The sequence below is a fragment of the Oreochromis niloticus genome, linkage group LG20, assembly GCF_001858045.2.
Source record: "Oreochromis niloticus isolate F11D_XX linkage group LG20, O_niloticus_UMD_NMBU, whole genome shotgun sequence".
Taxonomy (NCBI): domain Eukaryota; kingdom Metazoa; phylum Chordata; class Actinopteri; order Cichliformes; family Cichlidae; genus Oreochromis; species Oreochromis niloticus.
The window spans coordinates 20,835,849-20,856,985 of record NC_031984.2 but is presented as its reverse complement, the minus strand read 5'-3'; the positions used below and the strand labels follow the sequence as shown (position 1 = coordinate 20,856,985).

At 42.5% G+C, this 21,137-nt stretch overlaps 1 protein-coding gene across 2 annotated transcripts in view; it reads right to left on the bottom strand.

The window, feature by feature from the left end:
• cpne5a (copine Va) overlaps positions 1-19,837 on the bottom strand; it is a 73,816-nt gene extending 53,979 nt beyond the window's left edge. The window contains exons 1-6 of one of the 2 annotated variants that reach the window (XM_005478136.4): positions 19,330-19,837; positions 7,918-7,958; positions 7,035-7,081; positions 2,193-2,296; positions 1,049-1,088; positions 60-74 (exon numbers count right to left, since the gene is read on the bottom strand). In XM_005478136.4, coding sequence (XP_005478193.1) covers positions 60-74; positions 1,049-1,088; positions 2,193-2,296; positions 7,035-7,081; positions 7,918-7,958; positions 19,330-19,439 — 357 coding nt within the window. In that variant the 5' untranslated portion in view covers positions 19,440-19,837. The remainder of the gene's footprint in view (positions 1-59; positions 75-1,048; positions 1,089-2,192; positions 2,297-7,034; positions 7,082-7,917; positions 7,959-19,329) is intronic. The other variant, XM_003448216.5, reaches the window with a different exon arrangement.
• Between the last annotated feature and the right edge of the window lie 1,300 nt (positions 19,838-21,137).

The following is a 21,137-nucleotide window of genomic DNA, read 5'->3' as shown; positions in this document are numbered from 1 at the left end:
TAAGCATAATTGTAAGCATTGTACAGTTATTAATTAGGACGTCTGAGGCAGACACGTACGTTAAATTCGGTTGGCTTCCGGGGTGAAGAAGGAGGAGGAGGAAGAAGAGAGAGAGACCAGGCAGCAGCAGTGACACAACAGAGCATATCATGGAACAGAAGACACACGACTCAAATACCAGACTGTCATCAACCAAGTGCGAGAAAGAAGAGCAAAAGTGAACATGTGAGAGAGCAGAGAGGCAGAATGAGAACAGCAGAGGGTAAAGAGTCACAGAGCCTCAGAGGAAGCGAACAGGGGAGCGAAAGAGCGCAAAAGAAGGAAGGCGACGGAGACACACATCATACAGGTTGTTTCCAGAGTATGGAGCACAATGCAAAAGCGCAACAACAAAGCGTCACGTGACATATTTGATGATGAGCATTTTGGCAGTATGCAAACCAAGTGCTGCAAATATATTGTTTTGTGTCTGCATTGTATGAGTTTATCTATCAAAGCTTTCAGCATAAAAGATGACACTAACATACATTCACCTTAATGAGCTGTTCTCTTGAATGTATGCCGCACAACAAAGGACCTCGCCTTTCAGACAGTCCTGCCATTTTAAAATAAATAGATACTGTTTAGAAAAATTGTCGGCTGTCTTGGAAATCAAAATTCGCAGCTGCAAAGAGCACCACGGCGCACACGGGGAAATGTGTTGAATAGCTTTGATAATGATGTGCAATGCTTCATTTCTCATTTAAAAGAAAAAAAAAGTAATGAGTCTATGCCAGATGCAAATGAAAGTTTGATTATTATCGCTCCAGAGGAATAATATAGCTCATTTTAGCTGATGAAGACTAAAAAAAAGTCATAATAATAACAAACAACATTTTGGCAGATGAAGCATAATTCACTCATTATTTCTGAATATATTTGAGCATTTAGATGCTACTAACTTTGGTTTGCATAGAACCTAAATATCACATGCACTGACGACTGAAGGGTAGTATATGAAGTAAAGCTGAGCTCCCGACTCTCAGAAATAAAAATGTTTTTCACTTACATGCTTTGCCAGATCTGGACTTTTAGAATCAATATCATACCTGAAATCACAAAGAGACCACAAATGGCAGAGGTTAGCGCGTGGGCACGACAACAGAAGAGTTTCTTGTGCTGGTGCTAATTAAAGGAAACTGACTACGGTGTGGACACTTTTTGTCTGTCAATCACACACCGGGGGAGAGACGCCTAGCCCAAAAAAAAAGAAAAAATGGGGAGGGGGGAAGAAACACGTAAGCAGTAATGTGACAGTTAATTAAGGAAGTCATTCTATAGTTTATGAATGTAATTTCCACTCTCTGCCAGGGGGAACATACTGAAACAATCCACCAAAGGAGAGTAGGTTTGGAGCATCTGCCAGTCAAACTTAATGTAAAAGTAATTAAATCTGAGCACGCCCTGACTCCCACCTCTGTGATAAAAGAGAGATGTAAATGAGTAACGCAAATTGTGAGGGAGTGCACTCCCTCCTTTCCTGTCCCAGTTTTGCACCAAATGAATTCATTAAGTGTCTAAAACTCCTCAGAGACCTTCGGCGCAGTCCTGGAAACATCCTAGAAGTCCACCAGGGAATTCATGCTTTGCCGGATATGGATTTTTGTAAGCACATCTCCAGTCCTGCAGGAAGAAGGGGGGGTGGAGAAATGATCCTGACTCTGTTCTGGGAGACCTCAAAATGAAGCTGCACCTTCCTGATCCTTTCACTAGTCAGGCCTTTTCAACAGAGTAACGCCAGGACAGCGGTCTTTGTGAGTTTTATGGGACTTGCTTTCAGACATTTGCTTTGCTTAGCAGCAGGGAGATTAAGGATAAAACTTTATATGAAATATTTATCACCTTATACCAATCTCCACTCAACGAATGACTACTGAGACACTGCACCAATGAATAATTCCTTGGGAGAGACTCAAGCTGATGACGAGCAAGAGAAGAGAGAAAAAGAGTGACTTTGAGAGAAAATGACAGGCAGGAAAAAGGGGAGAGGGGGTGATGAGATAGATGGGGGACAAGGAAGCATGATAAGGGAGAGGATGTTAAGAAGCTGTTGTGTTGGAAATAAGTGAAGAACTGGAGAAGAGGGCGGCATAACTAAAAAAAAAAACCTCAGTGTGTGTCCTCAGAGAAATGGATCAAATAGAATAACTCACACGTCAAAGCGCAGATTCTGCTTCTCCTCGAAGAAGTAGTCCAGGATGTACTTCCTGACAAAGTCTGGGTTTAGCGTGTTGTCTATCACCTCTGTTCTCCCAAACTAGAGACAAGACAAGTTAGATGTGAACAAGAAGCTTTGAGAATCTGCATTTACTGTTCTATTACCTCACACTATCCCATCTATCATGCTACCAAACAGCCATCTGAATTAGTAGCTTTCATTGAGATCAGAACAGGAATCAAAAATCAGAAGGTTCTATCTTCTTCTTCTTCTTCTTCTTCTGTACCTTTTCACACTTTGCTGGGCATGCATGAGCTTGCAGAAGGCATTTTAATTACACTAATTTTCTTTAATACCACATTCACGCCTCCACCATTCTCTTAGCCACTTCTAGGGCAAGTGGCGTTTTTACATTTGCTTTTATAAAGGGGAATTAACAACACTCCTGCAAAAGGAAGAGAAAGTAAAGCCGCTGGCGCAGACACCAAAAACCATTACATCAGTGTTACACAGCAAGACTTTGTGATGAGGTGATGTGCTGACAAACAAATCAGCAAAAATGGAAAGACTTGCACCCTCTTCCTCATGAGCACACATGCATTAATTGTTATCCGACATGAATAATTCAAAGTCAGAGAAGTGATGTCGAGCTGCATAAATAAAACATCGCCGGTAAAAAAGAGTAACCATAAACTGACACGGTGAATTAATAATAGCAGTGTTAGGGCTTAATAAGGAGATGAAACAGCGGGATTACAGACTCACACTTTTGTGATTACATCCAATGGGGGTAAGACTCAAAGTGAGTCCTAACATGAAAGCAGACAAGCCACGCTACGGGAGCAGAATACATGAACGGATGGACGCCGATGCTAATGCAAAGACAGTCAGGGTGGATTGTGTGCAAGTTATGACAGCCTAAGAGTGTGGGTTTGTTCAAGTGTAGCCTGCCATCAGGTATAAAAGTGTGTCTAGGTCTATAAAAGTTTAACTACTTTGTGTGTGTGTGTGTGTGTGTGTGTGTGTGTGTGTGTGTGTGTGTGTGCATGTGCGTGTGTCACTACCTCCTCTCCTGCTTTTCCTGTCAAAAAATGTGAGAGCTCTGCTCCAGCAAACGCAAAGAAGGTGAAACCTGTCCCGAGCGAACAGCAGCCTATTTTTAATGACAGGAGGTGTATGTGGCAGCGGGAGGGCTATAGCATATTCACTTTGGTGCCACGCCAAACATAACAAAGGAAGAAGAATCAGCACCAGAGCAGCTAAAAAAGCCACCCGTGGAAATAACAGATCTCCCACTCCACACATTATCTCCACCTTGGCAAGTACACGGCCAACATGTAAAGCCAACGTTGCAAAGCTCTACAATTAACTGTCAAGAGAAAAAAAAAAGACCCTTCCTGCAGGGATATCCGGGCGCTGGCAGTGTGACTTCTTTCCCTTAAATAACCCTTTACTGAAATAAATTGTGAGCCCTAACGTTAGAAGATTTATCTTGGTAAAAAGATTAACGTCAAGGAGTTTGAAAGGAATTTATGCAGGTTGTACTATGTCAGCTGCTCAGGTAAGTGAAAGTGCGAGGCAGGGGAAAATCTGTCATGCACCTGGAGTAATAACTGATGAGGGAGTTGGATATTAAGACTTTAAGTCATGCTGCAGGAAAATGATGGATTGTCAGATTCATGTTGTGACCAAAAGTGAGTTAAAAGCTCACTTGTTTCTTAGAAACAAAACACAATGCTTGCGTAAAATCTGCTTTCATGTTCTTCTGTTGATGAGGTGTGTGAATGACCAGCAGCTGATGGGGAAGCTTGTCCCGTAGAAGGAAAATTGGATTACAGATGGCTGGTGGCACACTGGCTACCAACCACACTTACTCCCAGGAGAACAAAAACACATTACCTGACAGAGGGGCAAAAGAGGCACTCCGCTTTATCAATTCTGCACAGCTTGACTCGGCTGCTCGCAAAGCCAGCTGTCATCTGCAGCTGAAAACACAGGCCGTGTCTCCTTCAGGGAGAGGCATTCAGCCTGCACCCGCAGTTTGTACGCTCGAGGTGGGGCACTGTAACCCGAGGTGACAACTGTAGGAGACTTGTCACAAATGAGCTCCGCACTTGATGCTCGTCCATATTTGCATGATAAAATGTTAAAAGTACTTTCTGGCTCAGGAACAGAATATTACTGCGTTGCTACCAGTACCAAGACTTGCTTTTCTGTGAGTCAAGGTCGGCAGACATTCGTTCAGAGACATAAGAGGAAAAACTGTCAAGCATCAACCTCAAGTGTTGTTAAGGCTCCAGAAAAATTTCTTAGACTTCTTCGTCTTCTGTTTGAAATGCACTTGGCAACGCAAATCTGCAATGCATGTCTGTTGACAGTAAATAGTCTCCAGTCTGCTTCTCCTCCCAAACTGCTCAGTCTCAGTAGAGTAAAAACAGGAAGTCGATCTTCTTGCCATTAGGAAACACACTGCCAACACATTGCATTCAGTCTGAGTCAGTCCATGCCAATGAGGGCTACCTTTAAGTTTTTTTTACAATAAGAGACTCAATTCAACTGTATTCATTCATCAAAGTGAGCAGGTAGCTGTGCAGTGAATTCACAGCAAACAAGTGTATGCACGGTGCAGGCAGCACCATCGCCTAAATCAAGAGTATTTCAAGTAGCGAGAAATCGCTTAGGTGTTATAAAGGCAACTTTGGACTGTGTCCTGACCTGATTCTTCCAACATTGCTGGCTTTGAATGAAAGTCAACCTTTTTTCCAGAGTCAAAAGGTTGGCCGGCAATCGATCACAACCCTAAGAAACATTAAGACTCCGGCATAGAAGTACCAAAAAAAGGAAGGGAGAAGGGAGAGAGCTGAAGATGACGGGCAATTAAGAGCAGTATTGACCTTCTAATGCTCTTCTTTAAGAAAGCTGAAATGTCAATGTGTTTCTTTAAAACATGGTAGGTCTGGTATTCAGACATATAAACCAAATGTGTGTGTGTTGTCATGCAAAGGTAAGATTTATTTTCTTTCATCTACGGGGGCCACTGCAGGATTTATGATCTGTCCAAACTGCATGTCAGATGGTCTGCTACCACCAGAAGCCCCCTAAGCCAGCACTTCTCTGAAGTCAGATAAGGGGTGTCTGTGTCACGCATTATCTGTCACTTTTGGCGATCAACAATCTGACATTCACATCCACTTCAAACTGTGATCGGCCACTGCGTAGAGCCCAGGTTTGTACTTCTTTTACAACCTTGTATATCGACTTCCCCTTTTTCAAAATGAAACACCAACATCAATGTCTCTGTGGAGGAAATGTCTGGAGCAATGCACCATCTCATCATCTCATCACCATTTTTCTAGCAGTCCACCAGTAGTTTCTTAGAATTCTTTAAGTTCATATCCTGAATGTAAAAAAAACGAATGAACAGGACTACTTGGGCATAGAATCGACAATTTTCTGTTACGAATGTAGTGAAAATTTCCTACATCTTTCACCCTGCAAATGGCTAATTCCTACTAATGCTGAATTTATTTTGTCTGTGGCACCTGTGGGGGTGTTTTATGGTTATGATCCTGGACGGGCCATTCATACAGTGAAAAATATTATTAAAAAAAGGCAGATGGTATGCTTTGGAGCACTGGAAGAGCTTTTGGTGGTTTATCACCCTGTCTCCTTGCCCACAGTGCTTTTTCAAATGGCCTGTTTGCCACACTGTTTCTGGTAATTCTTGTTGATCCCTGAGGTGGTTTCTCATGTTATTTCTCACCTGTTCTTTGTGGTACTCATATTTTACTCATATTATCCAATCTGCTGGTAATCTTTCTGGGTCTGCTTGTGTTACCTCTGTTCTCAGTGACCGGTTCAGTTTTTGTTTTGTTTTTACTTTTAGACAATATAATCAAACTATGGAGAGCTGATGGAGCTTTTCCCAATCTACTTGTGAAAAGATGTAATTTGTGATTCAAATAAACAATTTTTGACCTTTTCTCTGAACTCGTTTCACATCTCCTTTTTGTAGTTTCTCTGGGCTAAAAAATAGCAAGGTACAAATAGTGGAGTTTAAAGCTCTTTATACTGAGGTTCACACAGCAACTAAGCAGAGTGGCTACAGGTATAGATTATTCTTTAGGTTTGACAGTCAAACTGAGATGATTGCTGCTTATACCGTTATATTTTATGAAATAAAGAGTAAAATTTGGTGATACCTTAACTGTTTAGCTACTAATTTGTCCAGTGAATCCTGAAATCCAAGTTACCAATCTGTGCAGTACAACTGCCACATTTTTGCCATTTTAGAAGCATAAACCCAACAAAACTATACACTTTGTTTTTATTGGGGTATCAGATCTTTCCCATTTTAAATCTGAAGTCACACCACTCACCGCTCAATCCCAATCGATTTGAATGTGTAAGCAAAGAGACCAGTTCGACTGCCTTAGACCAAAATAATAAGAATTGATTTAATTTAAGTTGCAGTTTCAGTGTATGCCTTTAATTTGTGATTACAGTGTCACATAACAATTCCAGACGGGCCTAATGTCTTACTGCAACCTCTGTCTGCTTTGATCAGAGGGGAAGCCAGAGGGGACGGCAACGCAGAGGAAAATCTTTAATGATACATGTAGCTGCCACCTTAATCAGTCACAGCTAACACAGTGCTGACCAGAGCACCAGCATTTACAAGGTCAGTCAATTTCAAGTGATTGGCACTCACAGCATTTACCTTGAGACAGAGGAGAGTGGGGAGGGGGTAAGCGGGATAAACAGAGTGAGATGTCATGGAAAAGAGACGGACGGACTGATTGAGTTGTGTTGACAGAGAAACGGTGTGATCGCTTACCTCTCTCCACTGTTTGGACTCCACACCCTGGGTGTACAACACAACCACTGAGAAGTGATGAAGAAGGACGAGATAGCAGCAAAGAGAGAGGAAAAATGCAAAACAGAAGAATACGTCACCAAACAATCTCAATCAAGAATCCTGCCTCTTCTGATTGTGTTTGTTTTGTTCCTTCTTTGCTGACATTCATGATTAATTATCCTGCCACGCCCTGACAACATAATGAACTGCCAAGCTTGATGGTTCTAGGTATGCTGTCCACAATCAAAGAAGAAAATCAAGATTGAGAGCCCCTGAAAACAGCGACACCCATGCAATCAAAACACAATTTCTTAATTGTGGGATTCTCCTGATTCCCATTAGATCTGGTGACTTTAAATGAAGCTGAGGCGGGTGAATACCACATGACCTGTCATATATACCGAGGTTCAGCTTCAGGCGAATACAAAACAGGGTGTCAGCGCTATTTTCCCAGTAGCTTATTTACACAAAGGGCTTGTACCTCCTCCCTATTATGTTAAATGTCTCCCCCTCCATTCTCTATCCTGCAGGGAGTATCAAAGAAAATGCCTTTATGGCGTTTCCCCATGTGTCTCACCAAAAGATAGCCATTTGTATTCAAAGGCTGGCGTTTACACCCTGCATGCATTAAGGTACTTTAGCTCTCAGCAAGGAAAGGTTGTCACATTATTGTGCAAATGATATGCAGTTATTGAAGGAACACTTTGAAACAGCACAGTAAACTGAGTCAAAGTTAAGCTCAGCAAAAATAAAAAGTGAAGCTTTGTAAATGGAGACGAGGTGTCAGCGAACCATATTCCGAGCAAAATCTCCCGCAGGAAAATCTAAGCTGCAATTATCATCGTAAAAGCTGAGAACTTACATGGGTCAGATTTGGAGAAAGTGTCTCGGTCCAACAGATTCCTGTAAGAGAAGAAAGAAGTTGCACATCAAAATGTGAAAACAGAGTCCTGCATGTGTGTGTGTATATGCAATTTCTGTTTAAGACTGCAGGGCAACAGTTGTACACAATACACAAATGCTTCTTCTTTCATGCTGTGAAATCACAGAATACCATATGCAAAGAGCTACAACATAATTGCACGGTAATTCAACAGCCATACTTAACTTCACACAAACCACACCGCCCCTCGGGATATCATTTCCATGTGAGGAGTACAGTGAGCACAATAAAGTGCAGTGAAAAGAGACAGAGGTAACAGGCAGAGAGGTGCCTTTCAAAGTATGGACGCTACCTATAAAAGCAGCCTGCCTCTATAGTGCACTCAGAAACTGCAAATCCTTTTAAGAATGTGTAATCCTTAAATAAAAAACACAGAAATGTGAGTATTAAACAAAAACAATTTTTAAAAAACACCTAAAAGAATACTATACATTAAATGTCAAGATTTCTTTTATTCGTGTAAGTTTAGTAAGTAAATGTAAATCTGAAAATGAAGCACTCAAAAAAAAAACAAGTAGCATGAAAACATAAACAGTTCAAACTAGGCATATCTATGGCTGGGTGATATATGTAATTGTACACTCAATCACAGATTTGACTTTCAAAGACTATTAAAATAAGATAATCAAGTTTCACAATAATTTGCTTCTTTTTGTCTTGTTTTAGAAATCCTGTGCATCTTCCCCTTCACAACTGTGTCTGCACCTATTCCTAAAAAAAAAAAAGGCCCTAGAGAGCAGGCATTTTTAGCTCAGCTCAAACCCGAAGGACAAAAAGACAGTCTTTGAGCAATGGGAGAAGCTGAAACAGCTGCTCGGAAACATTTTGGCTCCAAGTAATCTGAAAAGTAGATGCTGACACAAAACATGATACAACTTGTGATCAAAGTTCAAATAATGCCTGACGTTTTAAAAGTTAATAGATAATCGTGTTAAATAATCCAGATCTCAGCTCTGACCAAAATAATCATGATCACAGCTTCTCTTTAGCACCCATGTACAAACCAGTGAGCAGCCTTTATTGATACTGAGCACAGCACCCAGCTTTCCTCATATGTACATGACAACGCAGAGGAGAGAGTGTGGCAATTAGCAAGTTAGCAGCTCTGTCGCAGCAACAGAGTGAATGTAAGGTGTCCAAGTGACTCGGGCCAGGAACCAACAAGCTACAAAACACACTACATATGAGAATTTATTTAACCATTCAAACCAATATCATTAGGCTGAATGAGTCCATCACTATTGTGGGCCTGTAGCATTTTGCACATGCTAAACTCTCTAAATAAAGCATTCATGCTTTCTCACTAGAAAGGTCTATCCAGTTTGCTAACACCGATCATCATCATTCGGCACCTTTTCAAGCAGCCACGCACTCTGATTGGCTTATTGACTCATTCCAGATAAGAGGCGCAATCAGCAATAATATTATTCATGTCATCCTTATTTTAAGCCAAAACCCTGCACATTTTCCCTTAATATGTTCCCTCTGTGCAAATTCTAATAAGGTAGGCATCACCTTTAGAACATAAAGCAATGCTATCATCATTTACCATTTTAGATGGAAGACATGTTCCCAATGTTTTCAGGGATCTCATTTCCATATCTGTAAAGTGCAAAAGCTTGTGCTGCTAAATAACTTGATCGCAATTCAGAAAAGTCCTCTTCCCTTCAGGGGACAGCAAAATTTCAATGAATATAGATGAGAGTTCAGGACTGAATCCAAGCAGCAGGGCATCGTTCGTGTACATGTAATTCCCCATTCCTGGACACAAAATCTTCTGTGACAGGGAAACGTGGGGAAATGACAGATGCGGTGTTATTGGGTATTAGCCTTGGGCTGACCTGACTACAGTTGGACGATTGTCAGTGCAATTATCATTGGAAGTAACAAAGCCATCCATGACTAACTGCCTCTTTGTATCCACCTGTTACTGTCTGGCATCCATTACCCTCAAACAATTAGCTTGTCCATCACCTTATCCCTGCTCTCAGAGCAGACAAGAGTGGAAAACATGACATCCTCTTTTAGTTTTGCTCCATGTTCCTGTAGAGCACAAGCCTTCGTTTACGTTGCTAAACCTTAATTTGTTTTTGCCGAACATTTTTATTCCAGAAAGAAACGATTAGTATACAGATTTATACGCCTGTACAACTTAATCCAGCAGCTTAATGTGCACATGGCCAGAGTATGCACATCAGTGCCGTAGGATGGGTATTAACATCTCAGATAATCCGTCTGCTTTCGCTGAAGTAACGCTGCCTATTTCAAAAGTTAACTCCTTCTCTTTGCAAATCTCAGTGGGATAAGAGAAGATCATTATCCCGAAAGCCGATGTAGGAAAAGTTTGTTGATGAAGATGAAGTTCATTGAAAGTAGGACAAAAGTAATTAGATACAGCTACTTTTCATTCACACCATTTCATGTATCCGCCTGCTTTCAGATCCCAGCGCTTTCGTGATCACTATGGCCATCTCATTTAAAAAACATGTAATGAAAACAGCAAACTCTCCTTTTTTCTCTATTGCTCTTGATCCCATCACCTTCATTAAAACTTTGATTGCAATAATCTCCTCTTTCTTACTTAAGCTTTTCATATTTTAGTGCGCTTGAAGCAAGAGTCAGCAGTGCATTATTAGATGTTTAACAAGAATAAATTCAATTTCGCTGGAGAAAAAAAACAAAATATAATCTTAATAGCTTTCTTTTCTCTGCCTAATCATCCCTCACAAAGTGATGTTTGTTTATTCGGCAGTGAATTAAGCTCATAGTTATTGGTTATGCACACTTCAGTTGATAAATACAATAAGCCACAACCAGGAATTTCTGTAAATGCTGAATTAGCACCGGCCCAGAAATGCACGAGCTCTTAAATCAAATCTGCAAACTCTCTCTGCTGGTATAAATGTGTCAAAAGGCGCTGTAGTTGATAAATGGTTTCACTGAATGCCCAGTGTGAAGGAGATTTGACCTCTAAAGCATGGCTGGCTGCTGAACTCTAATTAAAAAAGAATATATTAGGAAAACTCTCCCTCTCGGTCAGATCCCTGGAGATATTTTAGCAGCTCCATGGTCCATGGGGCTGATTATTAAACTAAGAAATGTAGAATTTAATTCCCGTGCCCACAGTGCCTTATTGTCACCAGTCCCTGAAGTCTCCTCTACTTCCTTAAAGTTGTCAAAGTCCTAATTGGCAAGTTGGAGAAATGGTATCTAATTCAGTGGAAAGTGGTTTAAAATTGTCCTGAATCTGACTGGCCAATGAGCTGCTGCCTCATTGGTTTTTAAGAGGACATGACAAATGAGAGCCTGAAAGTCAAGTAAGACTGATTTACAGGAAAAAAATCTCCATAATACATTAGAGACGATGGAGACGGGAGGTCAAACAGAAGGATGGTTTGCATTTCAAGTCTTCTCTGTCACTTCACTTTCTCTTCTGCCTCATGGCTCTCTCTCTTTTGACAGACGACAGACCTCGGCTTTTCCATTACGGATCATGGGGTCCGTGGGACTATTTCCTGTCTAACACGCCCTTGAGCAGATGTAAAGGGTCAAAAGGTCAGAGAACAAAAAGGGGAACGTATATACTGCTACAAAGAAGAGGAATCCCATTATGTACAGTGAAATATTCATCTTTTCCTTAAGGGTAATTAATTTTTCTAGCGCAAAAATTATGTATAGCATACCATGTAGCAAAGCTCATCAGATAGCACGCATACAAAGGAAATCCTTCTCTGAGATTTAAGCAGAAACAAAAATGAAAACACAGCAGATGAAAATGTATGTGTGGCTTTGTTTTGCTGCATTTTGTCTGTATTTGGAGTCACGATCAGCGATACAGGGTAATGTTGCTTTTGTCAAGTGCTCAAAAACCTCCCCTCTGTTACATTAGACACACAATCTGGTCTCCTTATTAGTGAAACACACATCTGCTGTCTTTCACTGTGATGGCACCAGGTGTCTTCTTCTCCTCCATCTGTTTAATTATTCAGTTTCTGCCTCGAATCTCTCCAGGTCGACAGTACCTGCAGCAGAGCACTCCCTGGGCAGCCATCTCACGGGCAGTGACAGGATCTCAGTCATAAACCTGCTCTTCTGCTCGTGTAATAAATGAGAAAGCACATACGCTGCAAATCCCTGTATCGGGCTGGCTTTTGGCATGTTGCTAATGTCCGATCTGGGAATAATAACGTTGCTAATTGCATACTGTGACAGCCCAGGGTTTGTGCAGAGAAAGATTCCTTTTACAAGAAGGTGAGGGGAAATACAGACTGATATTATAGGGCTTATAACTCTTGGCAGAGCACTTTGCACTGAGTCTAGTGTGAACTTGCGGCAATCCGAAAAAAGCACCAAGCTGCAGGCTTGCACTATCCAAATCAGCTACTTCACAAAATGGCAATATAAAGCACTCTGAATTGTACTCTAGGCACCACACTGGGCACAGTAAAGAATCAGCTCATGCATATTTTGGCAACTGATCATTTAAACAGAGAGAAGACACTCTGCGTGCATTCTGCCAAGTGTGGAGTGAAAAGAAAAGTGATGATGATCATTTACAAAGAAATGATATCACTAATTGAGGTTAGCGAAGCATTAGAGAGCTGCGAGCGCACCTTACAGTGTGGAAATAGAGAACTGTGGCTGCGTAATTGGTGGTGGACACATGTTGAGCATCAATAGGTGAAAGCAACACACAGCAGGTGGGTGGTGGTAAACCGTAATGAGCATGAAATGAGAAACACTAACTAACGCCGGGAGGAAAAAGACCAACTTGTGACACACGCCTATGCACTCAAACACACACACACACACACACACACACACTAATTGACTGGGTTGGAAATAAGTGTTCCATGTTTCTCAACAAATATCTTCCTCTATTTAATTTTATGAGATAAACGCTGTAATAAGCATGTCCATATTAGAGCCAGAACAGTGTAGAGTTTAAAGACCAGTACCCACCGATATATCACACAATATATTTTTACTTTCAGACACAAAAAAACATTTATTATGAGTAGTTATTTGCCTATTTATGCTCTGCCTAACTGTGCTCGGATCAGCTGATGGTTAAGCTGCCGACTGCCCACTGGTGGACAAACTATGCGATGACAACGGTCGGAACATAGTTGAAGGGTGTTTCTCCCAACTGTTCCTTACTTTTATTTTTCATTTATTGGCTGTTATAAATGTTTATGCCGATAGTTCAGAAAACTGCTAATATTGTATATGGCCCTAACAAAAAGACAAAAGGTTGCGCTACAGACTTCAAGATTGGATCCAGAATGGACAGAAATAGAAGTGAGTACATCAGAGGGACAGCTCAGGTTGAGCAGCTTGAAGACAAAGCTGAAGAGGTGACGTTGAGATGGTTACTTTGGACATCGGCACAAGAGGGATAGCGGATATACTGAGCAAAGGGTGTTGAATATGAAGCTGCTGGGTAGGAGGAAAAGAGGAAAACCGCTGAAGAGATTCATGTGTGTAGTGAAGGAGGACACAGAGGGTTGGTGTGACAAGAGGATACTAGTGAAATGGGTGAGTTGGAGGAAGATGATCCGCTGTGTTGACTGCTAAAAAGAGCAACGAAGAAGACAAAGAAATAGAAGAAAAGCCCCGATGGGCTCGACCCTGTATAAGCAAACCTTCCGTTATTTAAACAGTCTCATCTCTGTAAGTCAACTTTTTCATCTGCATCAATCCAATCCACACTTATTACTGTTTGTATGACATCACTGTTCATAAATGTGGCCAGTTGGACTGAAGGAAGCCAGGATCCTCATTCTTGTTCCCAACTAAATCTTTCTTAATACCTAAACTCTGATTCATTAGTTGCCTCTCCACCTGGGGAAGAAAAGCAGTCAATAGGCACAGCGCCAGATCTATTTAAACAAATCAGAGATGTGTGCACTGGCCCATATCCAAGGTTTCAAGGTATTCAAGACTTTTTTAATTGAAATTTTAAACATCTTTTAACAATTGATTTTTTTGTTACTTTGTTGTAGAACTTTTTACTTCCTATGGCTTTGAACCTGGGTTCAGCCTACTCAATCTGCTTAAAAACTACAACCTTACGTGTTCCATTTGAAAGCTTCTAACATAGAAAAAACCCATTTCAGTGAAAATTTGACTGAATTCCTCCACAAGCTTATAATCATTTGCTTGGTAGCTTGTAAAAATTTGACTGATAATCCATTTCCCAATAGAGAATACTAAATATATTTGTAATTAAAAAGAAGAAACACGCACAAACTCATGCATAGCTTTGTAGCAGTGGCACACATTCTCACACATGTGGGCTGAAATGTCCCTTATGGCTACTGAATAACGTGTCCACTCTAATGCAGAAACAGAAAAAATCCTCAGAGACGACAATAACCTGACACTGAGTAGCTCGTTTAGCCCTTCAGCTAAGACTGCCAACGAGTGAAAGACCTTCAACATATGCAACGCAGTGTGGAGAAATCTTCACCGAGTAACCTGTCACAGCTCTCATTTTCCAGACACGCTGTGATGTTAGGTCAAATACGCCCTCACGACAAATCCTCCAACATACTCTGCTGACCCTTAAGTTTTTCTGAAAATAGTGACAAAAGCAGCTTGATATTCTGAGCCACTAGGGACTGCTTTGATCTCTTATTGCTACAACACACTCTTGACTTCCCCTGTCATTCCAATCAACACTTTCACATGAGGCAGGCAACATGCAGAGTGTTATAAACCTCTGGCATGGCACCGCAGTTGTGCTTCCATGGGATCCCCCTCTGCTGTCATACATCCCAAATGAGAATATATTAATAACACCGACACCACCACAAGCCAAGTGTCTGGGATCCAAACTCATTTTCACTATGTCAGGGGTTCATGCATAATTATCCGCTTCATCGGCCTGTGAGACTCGTCTGCTGCAATCTAACATCCCCAAAAATGGGGAGGAAAAAAAACTAAAACTCTGCCTCCTCTTGGCACCCTGGTGTCTTTTAGCCTTGATCACCAAAACAGATGCGACACATCATCCACAAACACAAGCCATCCAGTAAGATAAAAGCTGCAAGCTCGCCTCAGGTCAGTCTTAACCCAGATCACAATATGAAAAGCACAAGGAAAACGCTGCAAATTGAAATTTCTCTCTTACTCAGAGAGATCTTTTATTAATATTTTATGTTCTTACACAATGCAAACTGGTTCAGTTCAAACTTGCTGCCTGCCAGGGCGAAACAAAAGCATGTTTCAACCAGAAAAACCAGGTCACAGCTTTTACTAAATGGGTATCCAAGACTGAGTGAGAGTAGCAGCTATAAGAGCTATTAACATAACAACAGCAGCGAAGTTACACACCATGCCAACACATTCAAATAAACAAACGGTTGGTTACACAGCTCGAGTCCAAATTGCTCTGCTCGAGCAGTAGCTCTTGCTGCATCGAGCAGCGACACCAAACATCCTAATCGTCCTGATGATTTCATTAGGCCTTCCCCTCTGCCGCAATGATTGTCTCGGGAAGAGACCAGATCCAGAGACATGCCTCAAGTCTTCAGACTGACCTCGCGGGGACAGCGATCAGTGGCCCTGCGCGCCAGGGGAACCCCTCCTGCACAGATTTGTCGCAGGACTGCTGGAAGTCATGTGGCTCCTGTGTGTTTCAACAGGTAATGAATCCCTCGGGTGATGAGTGGCACGGATGAGTTACCCCCCTCCCTCCAGCTATGGAATCCATCGATTGAAGGCATTGCTACTCTAACGAATCTATGACAGCAAATGAATGGTTACAGGGAGGCAGTAAAGCAACAGCAGGGAACAGAGGGGGATGGACGAGCAGTGTCTTTGTCTTTGTGAAATAGGTGAAGGGGGCTGATAAAGTTTGTGTTCAAGCTGTCAGGTGCGAGGTGGAGCACAGTGGAAAGGGAGGGCGGCTCTGTCAGCCAGTTTTACTTGTAATCACCTATCTGGGTGTGCTTTGACGAGCCGAAGAGGACTAGTAAATTTCTAAAATTGGCCTCTGTTGGCAAATGGCAAGGAAATAAATAATAAACATTTGCCCTTCTGCTTGCTGGTGTCATTGGTCTATTGTGCTAAAACAATCAGAAAAAGGAGTTTACACCTCTGAAACAGCCACATGAAAGCCCTCATTCGTGCAACTTTGTTACACACCTTGCTTTCATATAAGCATAACAGACGAAGCCAAATGTTCGGTTTATAGCAAGAAACTTTTGATTAAGTATTTGAAAAAAATGACCTTGATACCACTCTAGCATCCTTGCTGTTTCCATAACAGTGCGCACTAAAATTGTCTACTCACAAGTGCGTATTTTTCCCCCTTTTTTTGTTTTAATGAAATAGTTTTATTATTCAGTCATTTCTAACTATATAAAAAAATGTGAAGCCAAAAAAGTAATCATTCAGAAGCAGGATCCCCACCACCCCTCCGTCGCGCTGTTCTGATAAGGGTTGTAAACCTTTGTCAGGCTTGTCGAGCTTATCAGAATGATTCCCCTCCCTTGTTACGGTCACATAAGCGTAAAGGGTAAACACAACATTTACAAATCATTACTGGATTTATATGCACATTCTGATGAGCAGAAACTGGGAGGAAAATATCTTCCTTAAATGAAGTTCAGCGTGTCAAGCCTTTAGGGGCTATTGGGGAGGTTTTCGGAGGGGGTGTGGGGGTATTTGATTTGCTTTTTTTGTCTGTGTGCAAATTTCTTCCAGCATTCATTCCTAAAAGTGGAACCACAGAGCTAAAGCCCCAGTTTCCCTAAAGTCATTGTACATGGAAACTCTGAGACAGTCTGCTAAGCTGAGATATAGAGAGGGCACATTCTGCAGTCCACGAGGATTCACATTTACTCCTTTGCTCATAATTAAAGCAAACCACACGAACAACTTACAAAACATTCACCAGAGCTGCTTTAATATTAGCTAATCAACACATTCATTACTGCCACATAAGACTTGGGGGGGTCAATCTTGTAAAAACACCAGGGGACAACTGGTCCTAATCCAGTGAAATGTATTCACTTGACTGTGTTTGGCAAAAGGCAGATGTAGGAAAAGAGGCTACTTGAGTTTGAAGAGCCATCTTATCGCTGAGTTAGAGTGCAGCCCTCGCAGCTAAGAAGCAGATGCTCGGGGTATGGCTCACTGGTTGACCTGTGAGCAAAGCCAATCAGAGCCATAGACAGGGAACAATGTGCTATCACGGTGATATGCACTTGTTTTGATAAGCGGCTGTCTGCCTGAGTCCCTCTAGTTTGTCAGACGGGCTTGCTGCAATATTGGCAGAGGGTTATGAGAATGCCTGTAGGGCTGCACGGCACAGTTCAATTCCATGTGCGCTGCAATCTCAGAGCTCTCAGGCTTGCTAAATCAATTACACAGAGTTGTGGAGCCCGGGCTTCTCCCCTCATATAACACCAATTGTTTCTGTTTGCTTGCACTGGATAGATAAAATACACACTTCCTGATAAGTGGATAGAATAGCTGCGTGCATTGGTGTGTATTCTGCATGAGTTCAACTTTTGAGATGTCCACTGAAGCAGCTGTCAGAGGTCAGACTGCAGCAATCCCCGCAAGTCACAAAGAAGAACAGACAGCAACTGAAGCCTTTGCATCTAAAGCAGACGATGCTTCAAGGCCCCAGTGAAAGCAAGAATAAATTTTCCTTCTCCATCAAACTGAGTCCAAGAGCTAGTGTTTGGAGAGAAATTAATGACAAGGGCGCTGCAGATCAACAGAGCCTGGGGGCATCAACAGAGCCCAGGCTTAAAGCTCGGATGTCTGCAGGGAAAAAACAACAGCGTGCTTCAAGAGGGAAGCAACACAAGTCCAGCTGCTACTCGTACCAAACGCCCCACACTGGATAAAACCCACCCTAAGCTCCATGTCTGCCTCAAACGCAATCTTCCCACACGCTCGAATTTACCACAATTTTACACAGTTGACTATTTTTGTTGCATAAACACGGGCTACAGCAGAATGCTCCCACGGGGCTTCATGCGGCTCATCATCCTCAAACAAAAATCAATCATCATCTCGTCACCTGTCCGCCCAATAAAGGTCAGCTGACACGTTTTTGAAATCTGGCTAATTAATATCCAGAATGTCACAAAAGGTCAGCACCATGCTAACGGTTTTGTTGGTTTTGTTAAGCTGTTTGTTGAACTCGCAAAGGTAAGATTACAAAGCTTGTTTAAAATTAAAAATCACAGTTTTAAACAAGATCGACAGTCAATTCCCCTTTCGGGCAACTCACTGAGTAAATATTGCAGACGAGGGAAGAAAACAATGACAGCGGGGTGTTTGGCTGATAAATCTCTCCCTTGTGGTTTTATTTACTTCATTTACATGCACATAACGATGTATGTAGCCGGGAGGTGAAAAGAGCTAAATACTGTGAAACAGGGCAAAATGAGAGCTGGGGGGAGGCCATGGAAACACAGATTCACATCACATTTCATGAGCAGCACTCATTCAAATTGCACCTCCTGCACTCTTAGGCTCTCATATGTCTCAGCACCATACTGTACATACTGTGCGTATACCTGCAACCAGCGCTGCCCCACCCTACCCAGCCGAGCAGGCTCCTGTCACAGCCGTGGTATTTTTCCCGCTGCATCTACTTTGGGATTCAGCTGAAGGCTGCTGGGAGGAAAAAACTGTTTAGTGTTCATCTTTACGTCTCGGTGACAAACTACAGTCGTTTCGGGGGAGCCTGACAAGCAGCTGCAGAGGCTGACACATGACACGCTGCCTCGGGGGAAACCTCTCGGGCACGCCAATAATAACTCCACGACGCTCGGCGTCTCCCGAGGCACGCGACTGGGCGCGTGCACAGCACACAGCGTCGTACCCGACCTGATTTATGGAAATAAGATACCAAAGTGCAAATCTTAGGGCGGAATATGCGTAAAAGTTTACATCGCTCTGGTTTCTATCACAGCATCTCTCGCTCACTGTAACCGGGGGAGGACATCACTGCAGTTCTAATTAGTCGCTGAGTGAATTTCTAATGATATTTTTTTTAACTGCTTAAAATTAATTTTTGCTTGTGGGTTTATTGGTGGGCTGGAAAGTTTTTTGTTGTTTAGCATGTTTATACTTCTTTTTAATGGGGAAATATTAAGCAGGGTTATTAAAAATAAAATAAAAAAACAATTAATAAATAACAAAGTAAAAACAACAAAAAGGTAAATGACGCCTTAAAAATGAAAAGAAAATGAAAAAATGTCCAATTTCAGTGCTTCTCACAACAAAATGTAGCCAAAAGACGCGCTGAGCTTCCCAAAGCCTGACGCAGACGGGGCAGCATCAGCACCCCGATGGACTCACCTGCAGGACACGGTTATCTCCACTTTGGTGGCCGGGATGCTTCCGCTGATGGGGTCGAAGTCGCGGACCGTTGCCGTGGCCTCCACTTTGTCCATAACGTCTCCCTCCATGCGTGCGGGAGACCCGGGCCAGCTCCACTGGCCGCGTGAGCCCTTTGAACCTGGAGAGCCGAGGGTGGAGAGCCGGAGCGCGGCGGACGGGCGAGCGAGCGGGAGCGAACACGGTCCACACAAACCTCCAAAGTGCTGTCCGTCGGACGGGCAACAGCATGGAAAGTTTAATCGGAGGCTGCAGCGGTGAAGCGATTAATCTGGCTGAAGGAGGGGGGTCACATGCCCGGGACGCCTCAGCGCCAAACTCCGCGGTTTTCCAGGCAAAGACTGAGCTCTTCTGCCAGAGGAGCTTTGAAAAGTAAAAGACGTGAACTCCTCCCCTCCCGTCTGCATTCTCCTACACGCGGGGCTGCGACTACACTCTCACTCGTTGCAGATTCGAGCTGTAGATATGTGGCGGACACTTTTTATTCTGGTCCAGATTGCTTTTTAAAGAGAGTCTAACGTAAAATAAACCGGAAGGCGCAAATAGCCTCGAATTCTATAGTCTATATATATATTGAGGGAATTTTCCCTTTTCTTTCGGGTGTTTGGTTGTTTGGCTGTTCTAAAAATAAAAACCCTGCTTGAAAATGAACCCCAACGTAAATTGTTCAAAGACAAGTGTTAAAATGACACGGGTTCCTTCAGAGATACCAGCTTTTATTTCTCACTGGAAAGCTGTTTGATGCTCTTTCAGCATCTGGACAGCTCCTCAAACTCCTGCGGCTTCAATCACAGCCTCTTTCCTCATTTATCTTTACAAAATGAATTACAGTTTCTTTTTTTCCTCTACACCTACAGAATATTCTTCTTCGGGAGTCTGCATGGGAGGCTGTGCTCTCACGGGAGCTCCATTTGCATTTCATCATTTTTCCTGATTGAACAACAAGAGGAAACCAGGAGGAATTCAACCTGTCAAAAGCTCAGTTCAAAGGTAGACTTCTGTGAATGTGTGCATGGTTGTGCAGATGTATGGGGGAGTTATGTCACAGTAATCAGTGATAAAAAGACTCCCTGCTCTCATACAGAAACTGGAAATTATACTGCACATTTGCTACACAATGAAATGCCCACACGTGTACAAACTATAGCTATTTCAGCCATAGAGTCTGTATGTGGTCCATGCTATAGGCCATCCGTCATTGTGAGAGATCTACAAACAGTAGTAAGGCACCACTATTGCTACAGACTTGAGCTGATTGGGCAATGAGTGCTGCATATTTCGGACAGAGCACCACCAGAGCACAGATTTATCATTATTCATGTTCACTGTGTAATTAGGCTCCACAGTGGCCTTTGGTTGGCTGATTTCAAGCTCCCTTCTGAGCTCAGCTCCCTGCTGCCTGCTGCGAGGCTCTCCTCTGATTCTGCTCGCAGCCACCCCATTTCCTATAGCTCTGGCAGGAGTGCAATTACAGCTGTGTGAACCCTCTCAGCGGGGAGTGGGGAGTGTGTGTGTGTGTGTGTGTGTGTGTGTGTGTGTTAGAGACAGCAGTGGCACCACCCACACCTGCTCTGCATCTGAGCATCAGCAGGCCAGCTCCAGCAGCACTGGTGAAACCAACACCAACAAGAACAAAAGGCTACAAGTTCCTCTAACTATGTTTTTCATTTTTGCATTTTTATTTTGTGCAGCATAAAATAACTCGAGATAATGGAGACAGTACAGCAATCATTTTCCTCCACATCATTTTTCTGACATCGCTACTTTTC